The sequence below is a fragment of the Natator depressus genome, chromosome 7, assembly GCF_965152275.1.
Source record: "Natator depressus isolate rNatDep1 chromosome 7, rNatDep2.hap1, whole genome shotgun sequence".
Lineage (NCBI taxonomy): Eukaryota > Metazoa > Chordata > Testudines > Cheloniidae > Natator > Natator depressus.
Genome location: NC_134240.1, coordinates 20,262,345 through 20,287,242, shown reverse-complemented (window position 1 = coordinate 20,287,242; position 24,898 = coordinate 20,262,345). Strand labels below are relative to the sequence as shown.

At 41.2% G+C, this 24,898-nt stretch overlaps 1 protein-coding gene across 5 annotated transcripts in view; it reads left to right on the top strand.

Moving 5' to 3' along the window:
* The first annotated feature begins 5,379 nt into the window (after positions 1–5,379).
* Positions 5,380–24,898, top strand: part of SLC6A6 (solute carrier family 6 member 6) — a 78,207-nt gene continuing 58,688 nt past the window's right edge. For 2 of the 5 annotated variants that reach the window (XM_074957611.1, XM_074957613.1), the window contains exons 1-3: positions 5,380–5,578; positions 12,257–12,292; positions 15,036–15,101. In XM_074957611.1, coding sequence (XP_074813712.1) covers positions 15,047–15,101 — 55 coding nt within the window. In that variant the 5' untranslated portion in view covers positions 5,380–5,578; positions 12,257–12,292; positions 15,036–15,046. The remainder of the gene's footprint in view (positions 5,579–12,256; positions 12,293–15,035; positions 15,102–24,898) is intronic. The other 3 variants (XM_074957612.1, XM_074957614.1, XM_074957616.1) reach the window with 2 other exon arrangements.

Here is a 24,898-nt window from a genome sequence, read left to right as displayed (position 1 = left end):
CTATTTAGGTCTATTTAGTAATTTATACTATGCTCTTCACCATAGTACTTGAGGGCCTGCTGCACCAGATTATGCATGGTCAGTGCTAGGACCCACGGTCTGTGGAGTGTAGGAGAGTCCTGCAAAACCCATCTGCATACTTCCCCCAACAGAGCCACTGCAGGACTTCAGTGGTGTAGAGAGGGATTTACATGGGCCATTTACCAAGGTGAATATTACCTGTAATCCTGCAGTTCTTTCACATGCAAAACTCCCCTGGGCTTTAACCGCTGTACATTGTGTGAAATAATGACACCAGAATTAGGCCCATCAAGATTACATTATTTTGTATAGCAAATGCCTTTTGGCCTTTTCAGTCTTGTCTCTTGTCTATTAATAGCACACTTAGACCTAGCTTGGAAAATGCGATTCACATGATAAAAGAAGAATTTAAGAATATATCAAATACTGGGAAGGAACTGACATTCCGAGTATTGTTATGAATACAGAAGTGGCGCTAGAGCTATGTTCCATTTGATTTGATTTAGTTAAAAAACAAAAAAAAACAAAAAAAAACAATACATGTATTGCTGATCTTGCCAGGCCACTGAAGTAAAATGGGACCTTTATGCCAGCATCACAGGATTCAACCCAGGGTTATTGTGTGGTAGTTACCTAAAACTAGTGGAAACTTGCTTAAAATAGATATTAAAAAAATCTAGCATGAAGTGAGTTGATTTAGTAAATACTTTAACAACTAGAGTTTTCTGGGAAAGCCATGTAATTGTTTTTACCTACACTACGTAAAATAAATGATACAAGTGACCATTTGATTGTTAGCAAATAGCAAGCATTCAGGAATGTACAGAGGGAATAACTCTTTTTTTGACAGGGGAATGGTCAAAGGGAACAAATGTTTTCCGTCTTTAATTGCTTTGATTCTGTGAAAAAATGTGCAATACCACATCGCTGAGCATGTAGAACACAGTTGCGAAAGAAGACCGTGAGCTGCTCGTCATTTTGGTGATTAACAACAACCACACGTGGTTATTTTAATGTAAGGAAAAAGGATTTTGTTTCTTTCTCTTTTTGTATAACAGTGGGTCTATTGTCCCTTGAATACACACACATACTTAGCATTAATCTTTAATCACTAAAGGGAAACAATCAACTTTAAAAATGACATTCTTTTCTGAATTTTCTAAAAGATCTGCTCTAGAACTTATTTTGAAGAAGCTCTACTATGGCCCTTGTTAGCCAGGAGATCAGACTCAGTGATCACGGTTGTCCTTTCTGGCCTTGGAATCTAAGAATTTATGAAATTCAATGTAAAAAAGTCTCGTGACGAGAAGCCCCTAATGGCCAGGCAGTTTCAAACACCACTGACTGCTATAGTTTCCAAGAGTAGACACTACTATATTTATTTTGTACATTGTGTGTGCTAGATGTTTGGAATCTCTGGGAGGCTCAAGCCACAAAGCCTGGGTCTGGTCACCTGAGTTCTAGTCTTGTGTCCTATCTGCTTGTCCACACTCCCTCTTCCTTTCTGGTTGTTAGGTTTGTAACCTTATTTGAAATCTCACAAAACTAGGGCGTGTTCAGGTGTGAGATTTTAGTTTGGAGACTACATAGATAGATCTCAGAGGTCTGTAAACATCCCTAAAAGCTCAGTCTCAACCAAACTGAATGCATCCAGAATTTCTGTGGAAATTATCAACCTGGGAGTAAGTGAGGGCTATGGGTGTAGGTGTGTGTTGAGGGTGTAGATGAAGGGTAGATCTTGATTGTGTTCCAATTACTGTTGCCCTGGTCCCAGTACAGCCTGATACTTGGTAACACAGAAGGGAACTCTTTGTAGAAAAAAAAAGAGGCTCCCCAGCCAAACCTCTGCAGCCTGTGAGCGTGACTGTGGGAAGGTGGTGAGGACGCAGGGCATCTCAGAACTGCAGACAGAGACAAAGAGTGAGTTGTTACATATTTCACAAGCGACATCAACCCACCGAAAAGCCATACAGGGAAAAAAGGCAAAACAAACCTTGAGGGGCTAGAGCATAGCAGATTTAGATTAAATCTCAGGAAAAACTCCGTAACAGTGGGACAATGGAACAGACGGCCTAGGAGGGGGGTCGTGGAAGCTCCTGCACTGGAGGTTTTCAAAAGGAGGCTGGATAGCCATCTGTCATGGATGGTTTAGACACAACAACTCCTGCATATCTTGGCGGGGGTTAGACTAGCTGACCCTTGTGGTCCCTTCCAACCCAATGGTCAGGGCCAATCAGAGGGGGGGCCAGGAGGGCCATTTGCTCTGGGCCTCAAGCTCAAAGGGGGCCTCAAATTTATACACTTGTTAATTTTTTGGCATTTGATAAGTTTTGCAACTTGTTTTTATGCGCATCCCTATTGGACCAAAATGTGACACACTCTCTCAGCTTAGAGCTGTGAATTTAAGCAAATAAGAGATGTGATTTGGTAAAAGACATACGTTTTTTGTTAACTGATATAGATTTTATCATATGAAAGAGTTAAAAATTTTCATAAATATTAATAAAAATATATCAGTTCTGCTGGCATAAGATTAGACCATGATGGATGTGTCCTCTCAGATCAGCTGATTATATAAACAAACTACTACTAGTGGCTGGTGCTGGATCAAGTGTATGTTGAAAGGTAGCGAATTGTTACATTTTAGTGTCTTTATAGTTTTATGTCTAGTGGACTAAGGAATTATTTATGTGTGAGAATTCCTCATTATTGTCTTTTTATGGTAGCTAAAAGAGGTGACTGTTTGGTTGGTTGAGCCCTAGCTTGGTAGCTTGGCCATCGTCATCGGCTTTTGTAGCCTATAGGCCCAGTTTCAAGGTGAAAATTTGTGAGGACAACCTTGTATAGTGAGTTTCGTGAGGACACACGTTTGAAATTTTTGGACATTATCCCTCTGTCTGTATCCATGTCAGTGTTTACTATATATATATATATATATATATATATATGTCATCCCTTTGTCTTCAGCTCAGCCTGTTATATTATACCTTTCATGCTTGAGTTTTGATTCAGTGATAAAGATAATAACCTGTCTGACTGTTTCATTTTGTGTTCTTAATTAGTATTCCTTCGTTTTAAGTCTTTTCAGCATTTGTGTAGCATTCAGCATTTGTGTGAATCTCACTGCAGAGGCTCGAACTGAACTTCAGTCTATTCAGAAGCACATGTCCAAATTTGAATACATTCTGATGTCATCTTTTTGTGGATGAAACTACTTAACAATGATCCACCAAACTAACCTGGTAATTGAAGCACACAATGTTACACTTGATGTTGAGAGGGATAACATTGAAAGTCTTATCAATGACATGCAACAGATTCGTGAACAATGGGAAGTGATCCTGACTGAGTCCAGATTAGTAGCACAGAATATCGGCATTTCGTCTGAGTTCTCTACCAATCGCAACTTACCTACTGAATCCAATACCAAGCAGCACTATCAATGTCTTTCTTGTCATCACTGACTCTATTCAATCAGGTCTTACATGTCGATTTGAGTCATTGTGACTCTCAAAAGATCTCAGTGACAAGGTCACCTTGGGGGGAGGGATACCTCAGTGGTTTGAGCATTGGCCTGCTAAACCCAGGGTTGTGAGCTCAATCCTTGAGGGGGCCATTTAGGGACCTGGGGCAAAAATTGGAGATTGGTCCTGCTTTGAGCAGGGGGTTGGACTAGATGACCTCCTGAGGTTCCTTCCAACCCTGATATTCTATGATCTTCCTCAAACAGATATATTCCACAAACTTTAAACTGGATTGCAAGCCAAAGGAATTGCTTCAAGAAATACTCAAACTTGGACTCTCTGAGGTGTTTCCTAATATCACAATTGCATTGTGTATTTTTGTCAGTTTGCCTGCATCAGTGGCTTTGGGTGAACGCACCTTCAGCATGTTGAAGCAGGTAAAGAACTATTACTGTTCAGCTATGGGACAAGAGGTTTTTAAGGTCAAGCTTGACAAAGCCCTGGCTGGGGTGATTTAGTTGGGGATTGGTCCCGCTTTGAGCAGGGGGTTGGACTAAGGGTCCCTTCCAACCCTGATATTCTATGATTCTATGACAGGTTTCAGAGTAACAGCCGTGTTAGTCTGTATTCGTAAAAAGAAAAAAGAAAAGGAGTACTTGTGGCACCTTAGAGACTAACCAGTTTATTTGAGCATGAGCTTTCGTGAGCTACAGCTCACTTCATCGGATGCATAGCATATCGTGGAAACTGCAGAAGACATTATATACACACAGAGACCATGAAACAAAACTTCCTCCCACCCCACTGTCCTGTTGCTAACAGCTTATCTAAAGCCTTCCTTGATGATCACTTGATGATCACTTTAGATAAGCTGTTAGCAGCAGGACAGTGGGGTGGGAGGAAGTTTTGTTTCATGGTCTCTGTGTGTATATAATGTCTTCTGCAGTTTCCACGATATGCTATGCATCCGATGAAGTGAGCTGTAGCTCACGAAAGCTCATGCTCAAATAAACTGGTTAGTCTCTAAGGTGCCACAAGTACTCCTTTTCTTTTTTCTTTTTATGATTCTATGGAGAGCGTTTGAATGGGCTCGCCATGCTGAATATCAACTGTGACATTGCCCGAAAGCTACATTTTCCCTCAATAATTAGTGCATTTGCACAGAAAAAGGCTAGAAAAGCATGTGTTAAATTAAAAAAAAAAATCAAATGATGGCTCACTCGTTTTTTTTGGTGCCTTATTTTGTTTTCATGTGTCCTCATTTTTTATTTTTATGATGGCTAGGGGGCCTCTCTGGACCTCTGGGAGGGCCTGCCTCTGTGGTCCTAGGAGTCTGTGAGCCCTCCATCGCCTGGATGGAGACAAGGCCTGGGACCCAGGCTCAAGGCGGGCGGGCGCTCGGGTTAGAAATGCTGTGTGACTCCACTTGTCAGTGCAACTCAACGCCTCCGCCGCGTATCCGGGGCACCTGGCGCCGCTGTGCCTCGCTGCTCTCAGTTACACCCCTGTCAATCCGGAGTGACTCCAGCGGGGGTGGGGGGGTGGGATGCGCGGCAGAAGAGGGGGATGCGCGGCAGAGGAGGGGAGGGGGGGGCGGGCCGGCAGCCTGCGCGCGGCGGGGGCGGGCTGCCCCAGCAGCGGGGAAAGCTTCCACTTTCCCTTTCGCCGAGCTCGCCTGCTGGCCTCGCGTCCGCACTCAGCCTCCCTGCTCCCAGCAGCAGCAGCAGCAGTTCCCCCTCCTCCCTGCCCCCGGCCCCGCTGGCCGCTGCCCCTCCCCGGAGCTGAGCGGGCTGCCTGCCAGCCCAGGCTCCCGGGCTGTGTGTCTGAAGCGTGGCCCCTCCTTCCCCCCCACCCCTTCCTCTAGCACCCCCGCCCCCTCCACCAAAGAAGAGGCTGAGCCGGTGTTTTTCCACTCAGCAGGATGGGTGATGCTCAACGCTCCCTCATTAGACAACAGAGACGAGAGGTCAGGAAGAAAGCGCTTATAAATCACCCCCGCCTCCCTCGCAGCCCGGCTAGTCGGGCGGCACCTTTCCCTGGGACGCACCGGGCAGACGCCTAGAGCCCTGGCCAGCTACCTGAGCCCGCAGCAGGTAAGATCCCCTCTCTATTGTCTGCCAGAAAGGGGGAGAGCCTCGCGCTCTGGTCGCTCCCGAAGGCAGACGGGGAAGGAACAAAGAAGGAGCCGTCGGGAGGAGGCAGCGAGGGTTTTTGCCTTTGCCGAAGGAAGATCTGCCCGGCAAGAGAGGGAACGAGGGAGGACTGATCGCTGCTTCTCTCTTGTTGCTGCATGAAGATGGCAAAGAAAAGACCCTCAGAAGGAACAAGGGGGGGGGGCGGGCATTGCCTTGGTGGATCAGGGCTGCAAATGTCTCATCTATGCTCAGGGTCTGTTTCCCTCCTGCCCCCCCCCCCGCCCCATATCTTCGCTGTGGTTTGCCGTGCCCTGGGCTAGATAGATTACAACGTGCTGTTTCTTTGCATTTTGGTCGCGCAGGTCAATAGTGCCGTTTCTTTCTTTTCAAGTCCCTTATAAAAACCCAACACCTACCTATATTTAATTGCTATCTAGGCTACCGTGTGGTTTCTCGAGCGGTTATTTCCATCTCGCCCTCCGTACATGCTCCACCACCTTGTGTTAACTTTTTTTCAGATAACAGTTTGCAGTGTGAAATTAACCACTTGCTTGGCAGCTCTCCAACCGTTAAAAAGTACATTTCTTCTTTCCCAGCCCTTCTGTTTCCTCCAGTGCAAAATGCAACATTTTTTTGAAGGCTGTATGCAAACCTCCAGTCAGGTCCAATTGAAAGACCAATACATCCAGTGCTGTTGCAGCTGCTGCTGCTACTAATGGATCTGACTGGGGTCTGACATTCTTTTCTTCAGAGGCAGTTAAAGTTTCCATAAGTGCCATAACTTTGTGGGTCAAGATTCTGATTTCAGTTATCTTGGTGTCAAAAAAGTAATTCTGGATTCACATCAGTGTGGATTGGATCAGAATTTGGCCCAGTGAGTTTAAGATGATGAATATTCAGTGGTGTATGATAATGTAACAAAAGACAGACTTTGGAGACAGCTTGAAGTTTCCATATATGAAGATAAGGGGTGTGTGTGTGGGAGTTAATTTGCATTCACACAGAAGATAAAACATGCATTAAAGATGGAGAATTCAGAATATATTCACCCACTTCCTCATTCGTGAGAGGTGAAAAAATATATTTTTCTTTGAGAATTACTTTTTTCCTTCAAAGTGACAAAATTCTTACACTTACATGTTCTGAAATCTTGTTTCTTCTCTTTATTATTATTTTTTAAATAATAATAACAAAGGAAAACATAGTGGGAAAACAGAGGTACAGAAACAAGTTTGAAGAAACACAATCCCACATATGAAGGATTTTTGTGTTTCAGTAGACTTCATGCCAAGATGGAGAGAGGCTTTTTTTTTGGTTAGTTCCCATTTTTTAACCGTATTGGGAAAGGCATTAAGAAAATGTGCCAAGAAGAACTGGTTGTGTTTATAGTGCTATTTTGGTAACCACTGTATCTTTTTGCTTATATGTCAAAATGTTTCAAATGTTGGACCAACAAAAAGTGGAGCGGTATTGTTCAGGAGACATGGAGTTAGTTGTCTGGGTAATTTGGTACTTGGATGACAGTTGCTACCAGTTTAGATTCTATGGCTTTAGGATTGTAAGGAAATCAACCCAATAAAACTGTGTGTTGTGGAATGTTGAGGAGAGAGACTTTGTGCAAAACTTTTAAAATCTTGGCATATGGATTTGTTACTTCTAGATTTGGATTCAAGCAGAATTGGCCGACTCTTTTTGGCCTTGTTTATTTCCAAAGAAGTATTATGGAAAGATTTCCCTGTGGGATGTTGGTGGAAGATCATTTCCTTTTACAGAAGTGTACAGTACGGTCGTGGTGAGAGAGGGAGATTTTAGTTTTTACAAAGGGATAGCTACCGTACTAATAATGCTATTTGCCTCCAATATCGGGGCACAAGTTGAGGGTGAATTGCATGTGTCTGGAGGGAGGATACCTGTAGTAAAGGTGGGTGAGTAAATGTTAGCTAGTACCTGTGAAACATTCAGAGATAGCCCATCTCTCACTTAGGTCTTTATCTACCTTTTTGTTCTTTTCCCCCCTCTGTCCTCTTCTCCTCTTGTCTCTCCATCTCACCATCTCGATCTTCACTACTGTCTTCATCTCTCCCATTCTCTTCCATCTTCTCTTCCTTATGGCTTATATTCTCTTTAGGCTGCAGCCAGTAGGGGGTGACATAGTTTCTCAATCAGTTCTCAGGCAGATCTGACTATGACACTCCAGCCACTAGAGGGCAGAATATGGAGGACAGGCAAACTTAATGTGCTATATCAGTGATACTCAAACTGAAGCTCCTGAGTTGCAAGTGGCTCTTTAATGTGTCTCCTGCGGCTCTTTACAGCACATGATATTAAAACACTGCGACACTTAATTATTAAACAAACTAAGTTATTAACCAGTCAGGATGTTTTTACTGTGTTATTAACTGCTTGTAGTTGATAAAGTAATAATACTTGGCCAGTCATTTTGCTGTGATAATAATACTGTATATATACATAATTATATATATAATTCTCACAGCAAAATTACTGGCCTATATATTCATATTTAAACAATAGGACAGAGGAAATATTTAGGAGATATATTTAAACAGTAGGACAAGGGAAATATATATATATATATAGAGAGAGAGATGATATTTCCCTTGTCCTACTGTTTAAATATGAATATATAGCACTATAGTAAATGAAACAGTGAATTCACACTACTGAGGTCTGAGTATCATTGTACTATAATATAGATGGGGAGAGAATGGAAAGGGCAAGGGAATTCCTTTTTAATTTTTTAATTTCTGTTGTTTACCATTTACCAACCTGCATTTTCCAGTGTGTAGTGTCAGACAACTGGTTTCAAAATCCTCTAGCTACCTGCTGCTTAACTGTGTGCAGTGCTAGGGCACTATGTAAAGAACAGTAAACTGCAGCCAGCATAAAGCAATCTGGAGGCATTAAGGAGATGGACAAATGGGTGGAAGTGCTTGTCCAAAAATGCCCTTCTTTGGTTTTAGGGATATCAGGCCAGATTCTGGTGTAAACCTGGAATAATTCTGCAGATGTTAATGTACACTAATGTAATGCAGGGGAGAATTTGGCCCTTCAGTTTAGTTGGCAGCCATTAGCTTATGCATTTTTATTTTTTTGATGGTTTGATGGTTATTTTTTTTTAAATGGCACAATGCGTGAGCTGAGATAAGAATGGGTCTCCAGGATGTTTGAAATCATGTATGAACAAGAGGTGCAACACTGCTGTGGAAAAATACAAAGAAACCTCAGACTAGATTACTATTTGTGCATGATGTTGGAGAAGTCCTGCCTGCAAGAATTTAATGGCTTCAGTAGGGTTCTTCAGAGTGACTTGTTTTACAGCTAAAACTGGGGAGAATTTCAAGGATTAATTCCTTAATTTGAAATCTGAATACCAAGACTGAGCTACAGCCTCGTGATTTGCACTTAAAGCCTCCTTTCCATTTGGGGATGCATTTCCAAAGAGGCTTTTAACTGAGCAAGTCCTATGGATTATAGCGCGGTTAGAAAACCCCATATAGTGCTTTGAAGCTCTACTCCCTCATAGCCTAATTGTTTTGTGCTGTGTGTGCTTTCAGTAGCAAGGAGGCATTCCATTCTGTGTCTTTCTAACTTTGGCTGTTCCCACTTGGCTCTGCATTGAAAGTGTAATCTGCATTTTGCACTCAAATGCATCAGCAGAGCCAACTGAGGGTATAGATTGTGGGGCAGAGAAGTGTAAACCCTAAAGGACAACTAAACCATCATTGCACAGAGAACTGAATTTAGGGTAAACCAAAGTCTTTTCACTTTACTGAAGCATCCTGAATTTTCAATTTAATACAATGGCAGAACTGTTTAAACCCCAAACAATCACATTTTATTTCCTTATGCTTTCCCTCCTCAGAGCATAACAATATAATCTTTCAGTCTTCCAAATCTTTATTTTCCTGTAGATTATTTGCTCTACAGTGTCATTACATGTACCATAGTGGAAGCATTTTCTGGAGAAAAGATTAATTGTTTTCTTATTCTATTGGATCTGACAATATCTTGTTTAAAGAAATGAGTGCTGTAAAGGAAATGACTATCTGATGAAATTTATTGATGGGAAATTGCACTTATAGAATGTAGGTTAGAGTCAGTTCCATTGCTAAGGCTCTTTCTGTCCATTGCAAATAATAATGCTGTCAACCCTAGTATTGCTTTGGAAAGCCCTCTGTTTCCAGTATTAAAAAACCCATGCAGTATTCCGCAGTAATAGCAGGTTCAGAACACTGGATCTTTTGACTGAGGTCTGTACTATATTTTTAAAAAATGAGTAAAACAGCATAGTCACCATCATTTAATTTTTAACTTTAGATATATAAAAATAATTAGTGTCTGAGCCTTCTCCTCCATCTGTGATTTCCGCTAGAGCACCAAAAACACCCTTTCTCTGTTTCTACTAACAGGGGGGGTGGAATTGGTGAAATGAAGAATTGGTAGCACAGTATAGCTCCAGGTACTGCATTTAGTCAGTGCAAGCTCCTCATCACACTCCTCTGCCAATGCTCCTCAGTTCTCATCTCCCGGACCCCCTCTGTTATTCCATTGCTCTCCCTTCCTTCCCAGTCTGCCAGCACACCTCAATCGTGACCTGACACACCTGAACCAATACCAAACAGGGGCTCTGTACAGCAGTGCCATGCTCTGTATTGTTTTTAGAATGTAGACAAATGACTCCATAAAGATGCTTTTGCTTTCTTAAGAACACTTCAGTTCAGTTTGAAACATGCAACAACTAAAGATGAATGTGCAAGGTGGAGGAGTTACAGCTTTTTAAAAAAAGATAAGGAGTACTTGTGGCACCTTAGAGACTAACAAATTTATTTGAGCATAAGCTTTCGTGAGCTACAGCCGATGAAGTGAGCTGTAGCTCACGAAAGCTTATGCTCAAATAAATGTGTTAGTCTCTAAGGTGCCACAAGTACTCCTTTTCTTTTTGCGAATACAGGCTAACATGGCTGCTACTTTGAAACCAGCTTTTTAAAAGTAATACCTTATCTGATTCATCACCCTAATCAATTGTCAATGCTTTAAAATTGCAGTTTTGAATAGATTACAATGGGAGATTAGTGATGAAAGAAGTCAAATGCTCTGACCCACATTTATGCTACAGGATTTCTTTTAAAAAGTAATCCCATAGTCCCATCATTTAAGCACTTCATACAGCAAATTTCCACTTAACTACAGTGGCACTTGGAATAGTCCACTTACAGGAATGATTCTCCAGTGGTTTGGAAAGAAAGTCAGAGTATGAAGTTGTCCTTCCTATGTTCATTGAATTCCCCCCCCCCCCCCCCAGTGTATGTTGGGATAGGTTAAACCAAAAGCTAGAGCCTCTGCTGGTGTAAATCGCTATAGCTACATTGATTGAGTTGAGTTATACCTGCTGAGGATCTGACCCAAAGCATTTTTAGCTGTTCAAAGAGAGAATGTACATGCTAAGCTCTGGTCATTACTGCATTGCTAAACTTATACCATGGTTGACATTGGTGTAAAATACTCCAGTAGAAGTTTGGAAGTAGAGGTGCAGTAAAGTTATCCATTAATTTATTTCAAATTTAAGTATGGGGGTTGCCATTGGAGGGCCAACATTTACCAATATTATTTTACCTCAGGGTCTGAGCTTCCAAGAAAAAAGAGAGAGAAGTAATAGCAGTTGGCTTCTTCTATTGCCACCACTGTATTCATGTGGTTTTTGTCTTTCTGAGGGACTTAGGGCTTGTCTACATGTGGGAGTTATTCCAGAATTAGAGTGTCCGCACTTGAAGTTATTCAAGAATAGTTATTGTGTTTTAAATTCACATCCTTCTTAATCCAAATTAACTTTTAAGTTTACACAATCCCTGTTTACACTGAAGACAGGAAAGGGGAATGGCATGAGGCAGTGTGGTTATCCAAAGTCATTTGTTGGAGTGAAGGCTTGTTTAGTCCCAACAGCTCCATTGTGTTTGTTGTTATGGTTTCCCTGCCATAACAGAGGGAGCCATCCACTACTTTTTTGGCTGCAAGGCTTGTGCCTCAGTGCAACTGTGTCTTGGGCACAGGGTGGAGGAAAATGATTTGCAAAACCTATGAGACACTGCCTTAGGGGTTGCCCCAGATATGCATGTTAGCACTGGGTAGATGAGAAACAGAGATCCTACACAGAGATGCATGTGGCCATCAATGAGAACTTTAGGAAGTAATTTGAAAAGCCTTCTTACCTTGCTCCACATAAAATGGCCTTGGAATGTTATTTTCACTCAGACAGTGTAATTTACTTGCTCTTAATACACATGCAGGCAAAATTTCTGTAACAATTCATATTAAAAATTTACTGTGGGATGACGGATGAGAAACGACCTATTTTTGTGGTATTATGTTCAGTATCTTGATGTACTTCAAAAAACTTCTTTAGTTCATACGTATTATTTGTTGGATATCATCTGCATGATGATGTTTAAATCAAATGTATCTTAGTATCCTGATGGACTTTTTCCCTCTTTTTTATTTTATTTTATTTTATTTTATTTTATTTTATTTTATTTTATTTTATGTATTTGTTTATTTATTTGCTTTCTCTTTTTTTTTCTTTTTCTTCTTCTCCCTCTTCTCCCCCCCCTCCAAAAACAGGAAGAGAAAATCCATTCAGGAGAGACTCTTCTTCATGTAAGTGTTATTTATGTTCATTTATGAAATTACAAAAGGATTATAAAAACGATTAGAATGTTCAAATACTGAACGCTTACCATCTGCTCATAGAAACCAACTGAATAAAGAGCATGTAAATATAAACTTCAGTTACACAATAACAGTACTCAATACCTGTTATCTCAAATCTATATATGCAGTTCTATTGTGTATATCATGGTAGTACCTAGACACCATCACAAAGTACTTTACAGATATTGGTAACTCCTGTGAAGTAGGTATGAAGTAACGTCTCACTTTATATATGAGGGGCAACGGATGCAGAAAGGTTGAGGGTCTCTTTCAAAGCCCATTAACTTGATGGAAAAACTTCCATTGACTTCAGTGGGCTTTGGATCAAGCCCTAAGTGACTTGGCCAAGGTCAAAGAGGGAATCAATGTCAGAGCTCAGTTTAGAACTCAGGAGTCGTAGCTCCCAGTCCTATGCTAAAAATAAGCTTCTCTCTTTTGGATTCTGCTACAAAATCCAAGTTGTGTCTGTAAAGTTGTTTTTGTTTATTTGTTTATGTGTGTGGCCTCTTGTAGCATACAGATATTTCAGGCCTTTTTTACAACCCATGGACCCTCTAAAATGAGATTAAATAACACCAGCCATCAGTGAATATTGTTGCAAATGTTTTGTGAATACATTTGCCTCCAGAATAAATGCTCAGTCTACATCAGGCTGATGAATCTTGTACAGGACTCTCCATAGAATACGTAAAGCTACACATCGTGGAGTTCAACAGTTTTACACGTCGCCTAGCAACTTGATTTGCTTGCAGATCTCTGATTTTAAAACTTTGAGTAGTCAAGTAAATTCTGCTCCAGTATCTCTCTCTAGTAAGTAAAGTCAAGAAAATCTTTCAAGAAGCAGCATAGATTAAGACCATTATTGCCTTAGTGCAAAATGAGCCTTAATGAGGAAAATGACTGCATTAATTGCAATGCAGAGGACCCGCTTTATATAACTTTGAAGCACGCAGTAAGTCAAGTGGCGTGGCAAGCCATGAGCATTCACATCAATCTGACTTCTCATAAATCAACATTTTTTCAGAAAATAACATACGTCTCTGAATTACGGCATTAGATTAGACTCAGATAGAAACTCCTGGTTAATATGTAGCAAAATGCTATGTGGTGACAAATGTTTTTTGTGTGTGTTATTGGGCTGGAATGTTAGTTCCGCTTTTAGATAAAAGGAGCTTGCGCAATGCACCCTTGTAGACCATTATTTCCCTGGCTAGTACGATAGTTATGTAGTCAACTGTGTTCAGCTGTTTCTCTCTTACGCTACCCTTTATTTTGCATTTCAATAAGAGGAGGGCTTAGGTGTAGGCAGAGACTTGAGCCTCTTTGAATCTAGCAAGACACAACTGCGTGGTCCATTGCTAGTCAAAAATCTATTGAAAACTCACTCTATTCTGGCTATATTTGTGGCAGAAATGTTATAAGAATTTTATTTTGTATCTTTGAATTATGAACATTCTTTTGGCTGGTTTTATGGAAATCGTTAGGGCAATCAATTAAGGATAAGCTTTTTCAAAGGAGAAGAGCATGTGTATATTAAATGAAAAAAACCCCACACCAGCAATTAAAAAGAATTGTCCTTTACACTGGGATGCTAAAACTGAGACTGAGGGTATCTTTGAAAAGCTACGCTACCATTTTTTAAAAGACAATAGGAATGGAAAAATTCCAGGAGTCATATTACTCACTTTTTTCAACATGGGACCCCTAATATAGAAAATTCAAGTCTCTTGAAAAGAGTTCAAAGGACACATTTCCCCCAGCTTTTTAAAGAGGAATCACCAGGGTAACAAAAACATCTTTAAAGGAAGAGGCTCCAAATAGAAAAAGAAACCTAAAGACATGATGATACGGTGTCCCGACGTTGTACGCTAGAATCTGGAGCCCATTGGAATGCAGATTCAAAGATCTCCCTCTAGTGACTTTAATATCATAAAGCTGAATATCTGGATAATCTAGAGCCTTGTAACTGGAATATATTCCATAAAATGGATCAGTGATACAAAATTTATGGCCAAGAGGCCACATGCAGTACAGCCTTCTACCACCTGCTGTGGCATTTCAGCAGCCAAAGGCAAGCTTTGCGCACCAGAGCCTCTCTCTTCTGGTTCTGTGCATGAAATATCATGACTCAGATTTGATGTCTGTAACCTGTCTCTATATGTGCCTCAGTGCCTTGGCTCCCTTTGGCTTCTTCAACAGTATGAATTTCCAAAAGAGAGTTTACTCCAGGGATGTGAATAATCAGAATATTGTCAAGTGTCGGAATTATGAAACTTCCAGGATAGAAACCTGTCTGTGCAGTGTGAATTTTCAGAAGGGTCTAAACTTCCGCGGATATGAATTCTAGATTGGGATTAACCCCATCGACTGTGAATGACCAAAATGAGGCCTCTTCGATAATGTTAAACTTTCAGAAGCTAATAATCCCCCCAGAATGTGAACTCTCAAGAGGAAATTAAGCCCAGGGATTTCAAACTTCAGATGGTGGATCCCACTGATATATCTGAATTCTCAGAGGTGCCTCGGACACGTGAAATATTTGCAGGGGCCACCTCCTGCCATTGTGACATTTTGAAAAAGGACTCCTGGTGACAGTAACCAGGCATTTGTATTATAATGATAATAAAGGGACCGTCTTGTGATTGTCACTTTGCGACAAATACTACCACAATTCATTACTTTCCATCAGTGCCTCACCCTATGGAGGAATCACCACTGCCCATCCACAGTGAGAAGGGGACAGAAGTCCCGACTGGTGAGTGCAGTTGGGATGGGATATTTGTAAAGGGTGGGGGCAATGATGCTACATGGATTTATATGCCTGGTGTGTGTGCACCCATTTGTCATTAAAAATTCTAGGACTTGTTACCAGTGCCCCCTTTTTTATATTTTTTAAGTCTTATGTATTTTAGCATTCCTGAAAGGTGATATATTGGCATGATTGGTTCTCAACTGATCCACAGACAAGGTACAACATGAGCAGCAACCATGTTAAGACTCCACTTCACATTGTCATACTAATGTCTCTGAACTCAGAGCTAGAAGGTTCACCTTTATGTGTTTAAAAAAAAATAATAATTCAGATTTCATGCCCTTTCAGCCTTTGGCCTCAGTGCAGAAACTGCCCATAAGTCTGCTTATTGGGATGGTGGTTTGTGCAATGAGGACACTTGTTCTTCCAGAAATCCACAAAACTTATTTTACATAAGCCACAGGACAACCAACTGACCTGGGTTGGATTTTAACCAGATATATAGCAGCAGAGTGGGCCAGGTCCTGTGAGCGTCATATATTATATACTTCTATGTAGGAGCACCAGCCTTTCAGATAACCAAAGTAAATAGAACATGAAAAAAAAAAAAAGATTGCCTGGTGTACGCCTTTGGATTTTAAGAGGGCTATTTCCTACATCTTTTTCCCTAGCTTCTTGTTTAACCTGTTCTTGAATATGGGCAATGACTGTACCCAGACAACCTCCTTTGAGGTTCTGTGTCATTGCTCTGGTGCAGCACTTTAAAGAACTTCTTCTTACTTTCCATCCAGAACTTTTCCTTACTTAATTTCAATCAACTGCTCCCTGTTCTACCATCTTTTGAGCCGGATTAATTATTTACCTTCACATATATTATTACCTTAAAGATATTTATAGATGGCTCATGGCCCACAGATTCTTCTCACTTCTAGACTATATTAATTTAGTTCCTTCAATCTCTCCATCCGTCCTTGGATCACTTTTATTGCCCTTATTTGTGTTTCCTTTAATTTTTCTATATCCGTTCTAATCTGTGGAGATCAGAACTGCACATGCTATTCCCACTATGGCTGTGCTAGGGCTGTGTTAACATGACACTGTTATCTCTTTAGCTTTCCATATGATCCTTTTATATATATACAGATCCAAAAATAGCATGGCATCTCCACCCCAGCAGCATCACACTGAGACTCTGTATTAATTTGCTGTCTGTGATCACCCTTAGATCTTTCTCAAATTCACAGCTAGCTACCCCTCAATTAATAGCTGTGCTATTTATTTCCTCTCCCTCAATGCAGGAATTTACACTTGCTAGTACTGAATATCATCTCATTGCATGCAACCTACTTATTGCACTAGGGTTTGGTTTAAGACAGTATGATTATGTGTTCATTTTAATGCACCTAGATTTATCCTAACTTTCGTATTGTAGTTGTTATTGTTTTGTTATCTACAGTGCAAAGAAATAACTGAGATACGTAACATTTTATGTTTCAATACCCCTCCTGCAATTGTCCTCTGTATATTACTCCAAACTCTATTTCCAGCTCCGTCATTTTTAACTGCATCCCTGCCCTTCATTTGTTTTATACTAGTTTTAAAATATTAGTAAATAATGTAGAAACTGACAAGTTTAGCACTTTTCTTTTTCTTCATGTTGTACCGTTTCTCTCTGTATAGTTAGTATATTGTCATTATATGGCTTATAAGCATGGAAAGAGGTAGCCTTTCACATAGTGGAGATGATCTCTTTCTCACCCATGTTGGAGCTTTGCTCACGTAAGCAATTGGGTGACATCAGTCCACTCTTATAGAACTGCTTAATCTCTCTCATATACATTGGCATTTTTATCAAATCTCTTCCATTACCCTGAGGGAGGCTGGACTGCTGGGATTGTGGCATGTGCACCAAGAATGAAATATAAAGTTTGGTGAATCATGAAAAATCAAACAAACAAACAAGTGTGAATGAAAGCTTTTTATTTAATGTTTGCTCACTGCTGTCATGGAGTGTATTTCCTAGACTGTGTACTGAACTCTGGTGTAGCTGTCAGACTACCCAGCTTGATCCAGGTTCAGATCAAACCAGATCAAAGGTGATCATTAAAAGTTTAAAATAAATGGCTGTATTATATACAGAACACCTGGTAGCAGAGAGGAAACAATTGGCAAAGGTGAACCATGGTGACAGAGATGGGTGTAAGCTGCTAAAAGGTTGGAATATGGAGTCTGAATAGCCAAAGAATTGGATCTGGGATTTTAATTGGGCTCATTGTATTCTGTAGAGATGGAAGTCAGCTGCAAAAATATGATCTGTGTCTGGGTCTGGATTCTGATTATAGTCTCCCTGATTTAGGTCTGAGCTTTCCATTTGGGCCATTTCCTGAAAATAGAAGGGAGTCTTGTCACAGGTTTAGGTAGGTCAAAAAGGACCAGTTAATAATTGATACACACACACACTCTGTATATAGTGATACAACTGTGAAAGTAATTGATTGCAACAACTACTTAATTAAAACAAAAAGTAGTTTTGTAAAGTAATCTGATTATTTCCTGTTCTGGAAAGTAATTTGAATTACATGTTAAAGTTATCTTGTCTTGCCTCTCCCAAATATGAGTAGGGATGCCAAGTCACTTTGCAATTCACATATTTGATGCAAAAGACTTGGAAATGCAGTCAGTAATACTCCCAATGCAGTAGATCCATTTTTTCAAAAAGTAAATTTAACAATGCTGATTTTAATTAGTAAGTGAAAGGAACATATATCCAGCTAGTTTATTACAGTTGCTACATGAAAGCAACAGCTACAGATAATAATACACACTCATGAAATATCACACACGATAGATTCATCAATAAAAGAACCAACATGTGCTCATGACTGAAACACTACGTACTCCAGTGAAATACTGTATAGATCCTCTGAGTTGAGGAATGGAAGGTTATAACAAAATAACATTTTCATCTCCTTGTGATGCGGTGAAGACGTTAAAAGAAAAGGAGTACTTGTGGCACCTTAGCGACTAACCAATTTATTTGAGCATAAGCTTTTGTGAGCTACAGCTCACTTCATCGGATGCATCAGAAGACGTTGGCATTTCTGCTGATAGCTCAATAAAACTTGTGAGTAAGAAGGATTCTGCTTGCTCTTGATTTGTTTTTGCACTTTTATGAAATACATTCCCATGCAAAGCTAGGGGAGCAAAATGTCAACAAACGTGTTAATAAATCAAGGCTGTAGATGAAAAGGTAGAAAGTAGGAAGCATTATGCATAATAGTATAAGAGAAGATAAAGAATAATAATAAAAGAATACAGGGCAAAAATCTGGCAGTCTTTGTTCAGGCAAAACTCCAGTTGGCTTACATGCTTGTGACAATTAACTGATTTAGTAGACTCGAGGTGAAAAAGTGAGCAGAACAGGTCATTTATTCATTCTTATTTATATTAACGTCATGGCCAAAGGCCCAATCACCAGTTGGGTCCTGTTATGCTAGGCACTGAAAAAACCCATAAGACAACACAGTCACTGGAGGCTTTACATTTCAAAAGGCAAAACCCAGGAATGAGGTATTTGTAATTGCAGTAGTTTAATTTAAGTCACACAGTGTTGAAGAACATCACTGAGGCAATAATTGTCACCGAAGGGATTGAGGAGCAATAGGGCTGTAGGAGAAGGTGTTTATTCATGTGATTCCATGGACTCCCTCCTAAAGTCCCTACCTTCAGATAGCATTAATGTTGAGAAGGAAGCTGTCAAAATTCTATTCCAAAGAAACACGCATGTAGGACCTGATTCTGAGCTTATTTACACTGTGATAACTCCTGACTGCAGGGTTGCTACTTTTGATTTACCTTTGTATAAATGAGATCAGAATCAGGCCCTTAATTTCCATAGGCATGGGGCCCCGTTTTACTCTCCTTACTTAGGATCAATCCTGCTCCCCTTGAAATCAGTGGGAGTTTTGCAATAATGCTTAGTTGTTACTCAGGCAAAATCCCACTGGGCCATATCACTCCCCAGTAGTGCACTTGTAAATCTGATGATCACTGTTGACTTCAGTGGACTCCCTCCAAATTTACAATGGGGCAATTTAGGCTCTGTTTACCAGGGTTGAAGCCAAGTAGACACAGTTTAACACCCTTTCAATTATTAGCTGGTTATGTTATAGACTTAGTCTAGGCTCTATTAAGAACCTACGAACGGCCGTACTAGGTCAGACCAATGGTCCATTTAACCCTGACTTCTGACAGTAGCTAGTGTCAGATGTTTTAGAGGGAATAAATAGAACAGGGCAATTTCAAGTGATCCATCTCCTGTCATCCAGTCCCAGCTTCTGGCACTTGGAGGTTTAGGGACACCCAGAGCATGAGGTTGCGTCCCTGACCATCTTGGCTAATAGCCATTGATAGACCTGTCCTCCATTAACTCATTTCATTCTTTTTTGAACCCAGTTATTGTTTTGGCCTTGAACTCAGGGTTTTAGAGCAGGATTTGCTCTATGCTGCGTGCACTCTGCTGTTAAGCTCCTCCAGGCTCTCATTAATAATGAGTTCCTTCCTGAGGTGTCAATCTATTCCTGTCCTAGGCGGACTGACTGAAAGACAGATGATCTGTCTTTTTCTCCTTAATATGACTCTGCTCCTCACAGGCAGGGCTGCTCTTCAGGCAGAATGAAGCACAGAGAGCACCTCTTTGCCCTGACAGAAAGAGCATAATTTGCTCTGTGGAGTACCAGTTAGCTGTGTCCCTTCAGTAGGCTGGCTATTTTCTGAAGACAAGAGCAGAATGTTTGTCTGAACCTCTACTGGGAATGATCGCACATAAAGGGCCTGATTTTGCCAGGTGCTGAGTGCCTTCTGTGAGGTGCTGAATAGTCTTTGCAGCCAAAAAGAGCTGATTGCTCTTTGCACCAGCCAAGATGTGCACTTGCAATACCTGCAGATAGCACTTACCAACTACGTGTTTTGACAAACTGGAAGTGGCTTGGATAGATTTCCCTGCAATGCAACATGTCTCGAGCATTCACAACACTTTCCAGCCACTAAAAACAGTACATCACCATTTGAAAATAATAGAAAATAATAATAAATAATGATGATGTGACTATTTCTGAATGCCCTATTGGGAACTGACAATTAAAAAAATCCCCAAACAATTAGTTGTTTAAAATCACTCCAAATACGTTACCCAGTGAGTTATACCATCCGGAACTACCATGTATACCAGTTTACTGTGGTGCAGGGAGTCAGTCACAGGACATATTGTGAAACACAGTAGTGATTATTTGGCACATGTTGTTATATTAAGCATTTTCTGTTTATTTAAAGGAACATGCTTTGTGCTTTCAAGATAAAATGAGTATAATCTAATATAGCTCTAATGGGGGCCATTGCTATTTTATATTCAACCCAGAGCTGTCATTGATCACTAGGATGACCAGATGTCCCGATTTTATAGGGACAGTCCCGATATTTGGGGCTTTGTCTTATATAGGTGCCTATTACCTCCCATACCCATCCCGATTTTTCACACTTGCTATCTGGTCACCCTGTTGATCACCCATATGATAACACAATATCCTTTCTAAATTTTTCTTTCCAATTATTTGTTTTGAATGTGTGAAATATCAGAGTGTTTAAATTTGCTTTTCATACAGTATTGTTGTTACTTACTTTAACCTTTGTCCCTCCTTTCCCTAAGCGCTCCTTCCTCTGCCTCTTATTTTAGGACCCAAACCAGTTTTACACCAGCGTAACTTCATTTTAGATCGGATTCCAATTTCACTTACACTAGCATAAAACAGCAGTTACTCTGCTGAGGTCATCTGAGATCAGAAGCGGGATCTTTATGCTAGAAATTTAAATTGTAAGCGGTTTGGGGCAGGGACCCTGGCTGACGTTTTGGTGGCATTGAAATCAGTAGTCTTGCCATTAATTTCAGTGACACTGGGATTTCACCCGATGGCTCTTTAAATCTCTGTGAAGTGCCATGAGAAGATATTGTGATATAAAGTGTTTAATAAATAATTATGTAATAATGATTATAACAGTTTGGGACATTTAAACGATAGATACCCTTTCAACTCCCGCCCCACCCCCCACCAATACTAAATGCCCATTTTATATTGGTACAATCTTAAATAATTTTGAAAAAGAGCCTCCAGGCATTTAGGATCTATATAGGCATTCACTGCTCGTGCCACTATGCGATGCCTCCCTGCAGCAGATAGAGGTCACAGAAGGTACTTAGTGCTGCACAGAGCAGCTGCTTCTCAGCTCAGCTGTTTTTCAGTTCAGCAACTCCAAGCCACAGAGCCTTGGCTATGAAGAGAGGCTTCTCTGAGCTTCAGGAGACAGCAAATCTTCACCGGCCAAATGTACTAACAGAACATGTCAGAGTAACTTTATTTTAACCTGCCTCAAAGTCAGGTGCAAAACTACATTGGCAATTTCACTTGTCACTCCAGATAATTTTCAAAGGTATCCACTGCAAAGACGCTACCAAAAATCCCCAAACAATTATAAACAGTAAAACATAAGGAGATGCCTTTACTTGACTGTTTCTACTCCAATAGCCCGACTCCTTCCAGGTCTCTGGTTTATCTGGGGAAAGGGTGTTGTTTATATGGACCACTTATTTCCCATCAGGCCTTGTCAGAAGCTAAATCTACAGATATGGCTGCCATAATGGACTACATTTCCCAGCCTGCTCTGCTTCCCTGGATGTCGGAGAGAAAGGCTGGCTGGGAGCTACTAAGAGCTCGTCTTGCCCCTCAGCATGGGAGGATAGGATAGGCTTATACTCTAGGAAATAATTTAGCCCCATCTGTTCAGTTTTCTGAACTGTACTTTCATAAAGTGAAATTTACAGAGCCCCAGGTTGGGAATATAAAAGCAATATACTGTACAACTAAAGCCATCAGCTGATATCTGTCAGAAATGATAGAAAAGATAAAGGATGGAGGAAAATGGTTGAGTTGCTATGTTTCGTCTAGTCATACACAGAAACATGTTCACCCACAAAGACCAACAACAGGGCGACATGTGGACAGCTGAGGGGAGAGACACTGGTATTAGGCTGGCACTGTTGGTATTCTTTGCTCATATCAGAGTTGATCCTGTACTCCTCACTCACACCAAGGTCGTTGAGGTCAAGGTGGCACTTTAGTGGGCTCTTTCTCTGAGTTTAAAGTGTAGGATCAGGCTCTTTTGTTTGCATGCAGAGCACCTACGCCACTTTCAGAGCGTGGCAAGCAGAAGTGATCTGCATGTTCAGTTTCCTTAGAGAAATTAAATGTTTGCTTTAGGCACTATCTGCTTTTCATATCTCTCGACACAAAACGAGCAGTGCAGCTTTCCTTATATGAAAGCTGTCAAAGCCGTGTGGCTACAAAGAACTGAAGATGTACTTCTGGTTTAAAAATTAATCAAAGTCATGTGATATTTTGGAGAACTAGATGTTTCATGGGATTGGTAGTGAGATAGGAAGACTTTCACCTCCAGCTCATTAGTTTAAATCAGGTCAGTAGTGATCAAAATTACTTTCTGTTGGAGGCTATTCAGAGGCCCTGTATAAAATGTGTTAATGATCTACCTACAGTACAGGAATCCCCATCAGAGCAGACACCCGGGTAGGGAGTCTCAGCAGAGACTCCAAGCAGTGGTTGGGGCATGAAGGCTGAACTACCCTTCTGTGACTGGATATGATGATCCCTCTGGGTTATAATGGAGGCACACTGATGGTGCGGGGAAATGCTGGGGAAGTGGACACTGAACTGGGCTGGCCCATCCTTAATCATTCAGTACATAAACAAGGCACTTCAGTCTCCAGGCTGTCAGGCCTGCACCCTTCACAAGATGCATGGAAAAATAAACAGAAAGAAAACATCATATGATCTTCATGATTTTGCTTCTTTTATGATGTTTGACAATCAAGAGCAGAGCAAACTGTGCCACCAGCTTATGCAGCCAGTTTATCACTTCTTCTTTTGGCATATCCTCTGTATACCAGTAACCACTGTTAGATTTCATTTCCTATGCAAATCTTGATAAAGTTTAAAGCTTCTGTTCAGCTGCTGTTTTCTTGAAGTAAATAAACAACGTTCCCCTTCCCCGCTTTCCAAACTGAATGAAAATCTCTTATTGTTCAAGGGCTATGAACTAAGATTGTCTTATAAAGTGCCTTAGAAACATTCTTACCTCAGTAAGAGAACCAAAGATTCTTATCATAGCAGCACTGGCCTGCGTCATTTTAAAAGTTGACAACTAATTTGTCTCACGGACTCATATTTCTGTGAACTATAGGCCCCACTGCAGACAAGAAATCGAAACAAAACCCCAAAGTAACTCATTCTCATCATTAGAGCCCAGGGCTCAAATTACGCTCAGTGGAACCACATTCACAGTGCAGTTGGACTCTGGTGTGTTCCTCTGCTGTGGCCAAAGCTAACATGGCTCAGTTCATGCACCCAGCAACAGGTTTTCCTGCACAATCTGGTGTCAGTACTGTTGGTCAAGTCCAACCTGCTGTGCTGCACAGCCATTTGGTATTAGTGCATTCTGGGCAAATTTTGGTGCATAGATACCATATTGGTGGTGGACAAGGGTGCTGCTGGGGCCAAGGCATGGATTTTTGTGAACAATGCATTTTGGGATGTCCTCCCTCCCACACCGAGATCAGGGATATAGGAGGACTAGTTTGCCCAGTACACTGACATAATTAAGACATAATTAACCTACACAATGGAGTCACTATGTTAGAAACCACTTACAATCTGATGTTTATGTTATAAAAGTCCTCATAAGCAGGGTTAGAATAAGTCCTCAAATGCTATCTAAAATAGGGATCTCAAACTCAAATCACCACGAGGGCCACATGAGGACTAGTACCTTGGCCTGAGGGCCGCATCACTGACACCTTTTCATACAAAGATACAAAAGCCCCCGACTCTGCCCCTGGCCCTGACCCCACTCCACCCCTTCCATAAGGCCCTGCCCCTGCCCCGCCTCTTCCCACCCTTCTCCGCCCCCATTCCAACCCCTTCCCCAAAGTCCCTGCCCCAACTTTGCCCCCTCCCTGCCCCTATTCCAACCCCTTCCCCAAATCCCAGCCCTGGCCCCGCCTCTTATCTGCCTCCTCCCCTGAGCGTGCCGCGTCCCACTCCTCCCCCACCCCCCGGAAAGTCCTAAGCACCACCACAGAGCTGTTTGGCAGCGGGAAGAGCTGGGAGGTAGGCACAGGAGCGGGGACACTCAGGGGGGCTGAGGTGGGGGATAAGGGGAGCTATGGTGGGCTGCAGGAAATAATTCTGGGGGCCGCTTGCAGCCCGTGGGCCATGTGTTTGAGACCCCTGATCTAAAACTTAGATGGATACATAAGGTCAATAAATAATGTAGAAATACAGTCCCATCCACGTAGTTAGGATCTCATCCATGCTACAGCCTGGTTATAAAATTGGTCAAAATATGTGAAATGACTTTTTGTATGAGATATTGAAGCATTGCAACAGCGCTCCTCTGCTTACCACTGGGTATATTACAAGGAAATTTGAATGCTTCTGACATTTCCCTTTTTTATCTTCTTTGCATAGTGTCACATATTACTTATGGATAGCAATAGCCAAAAAAAACCCCAAACCCTGAATAATATTTAAAAACCGAAAGCTTGTTTTTCCCCAGAGAGAGAAGGTGGGTGAGGTAATATCTTTTATTGGACCAACTTCTGTTTCCACCAAACATGTATTCTGATGTATTTATTTGAAGCATAGGTGCCAATTCCGTGGGTGCTCTGGGGCTGG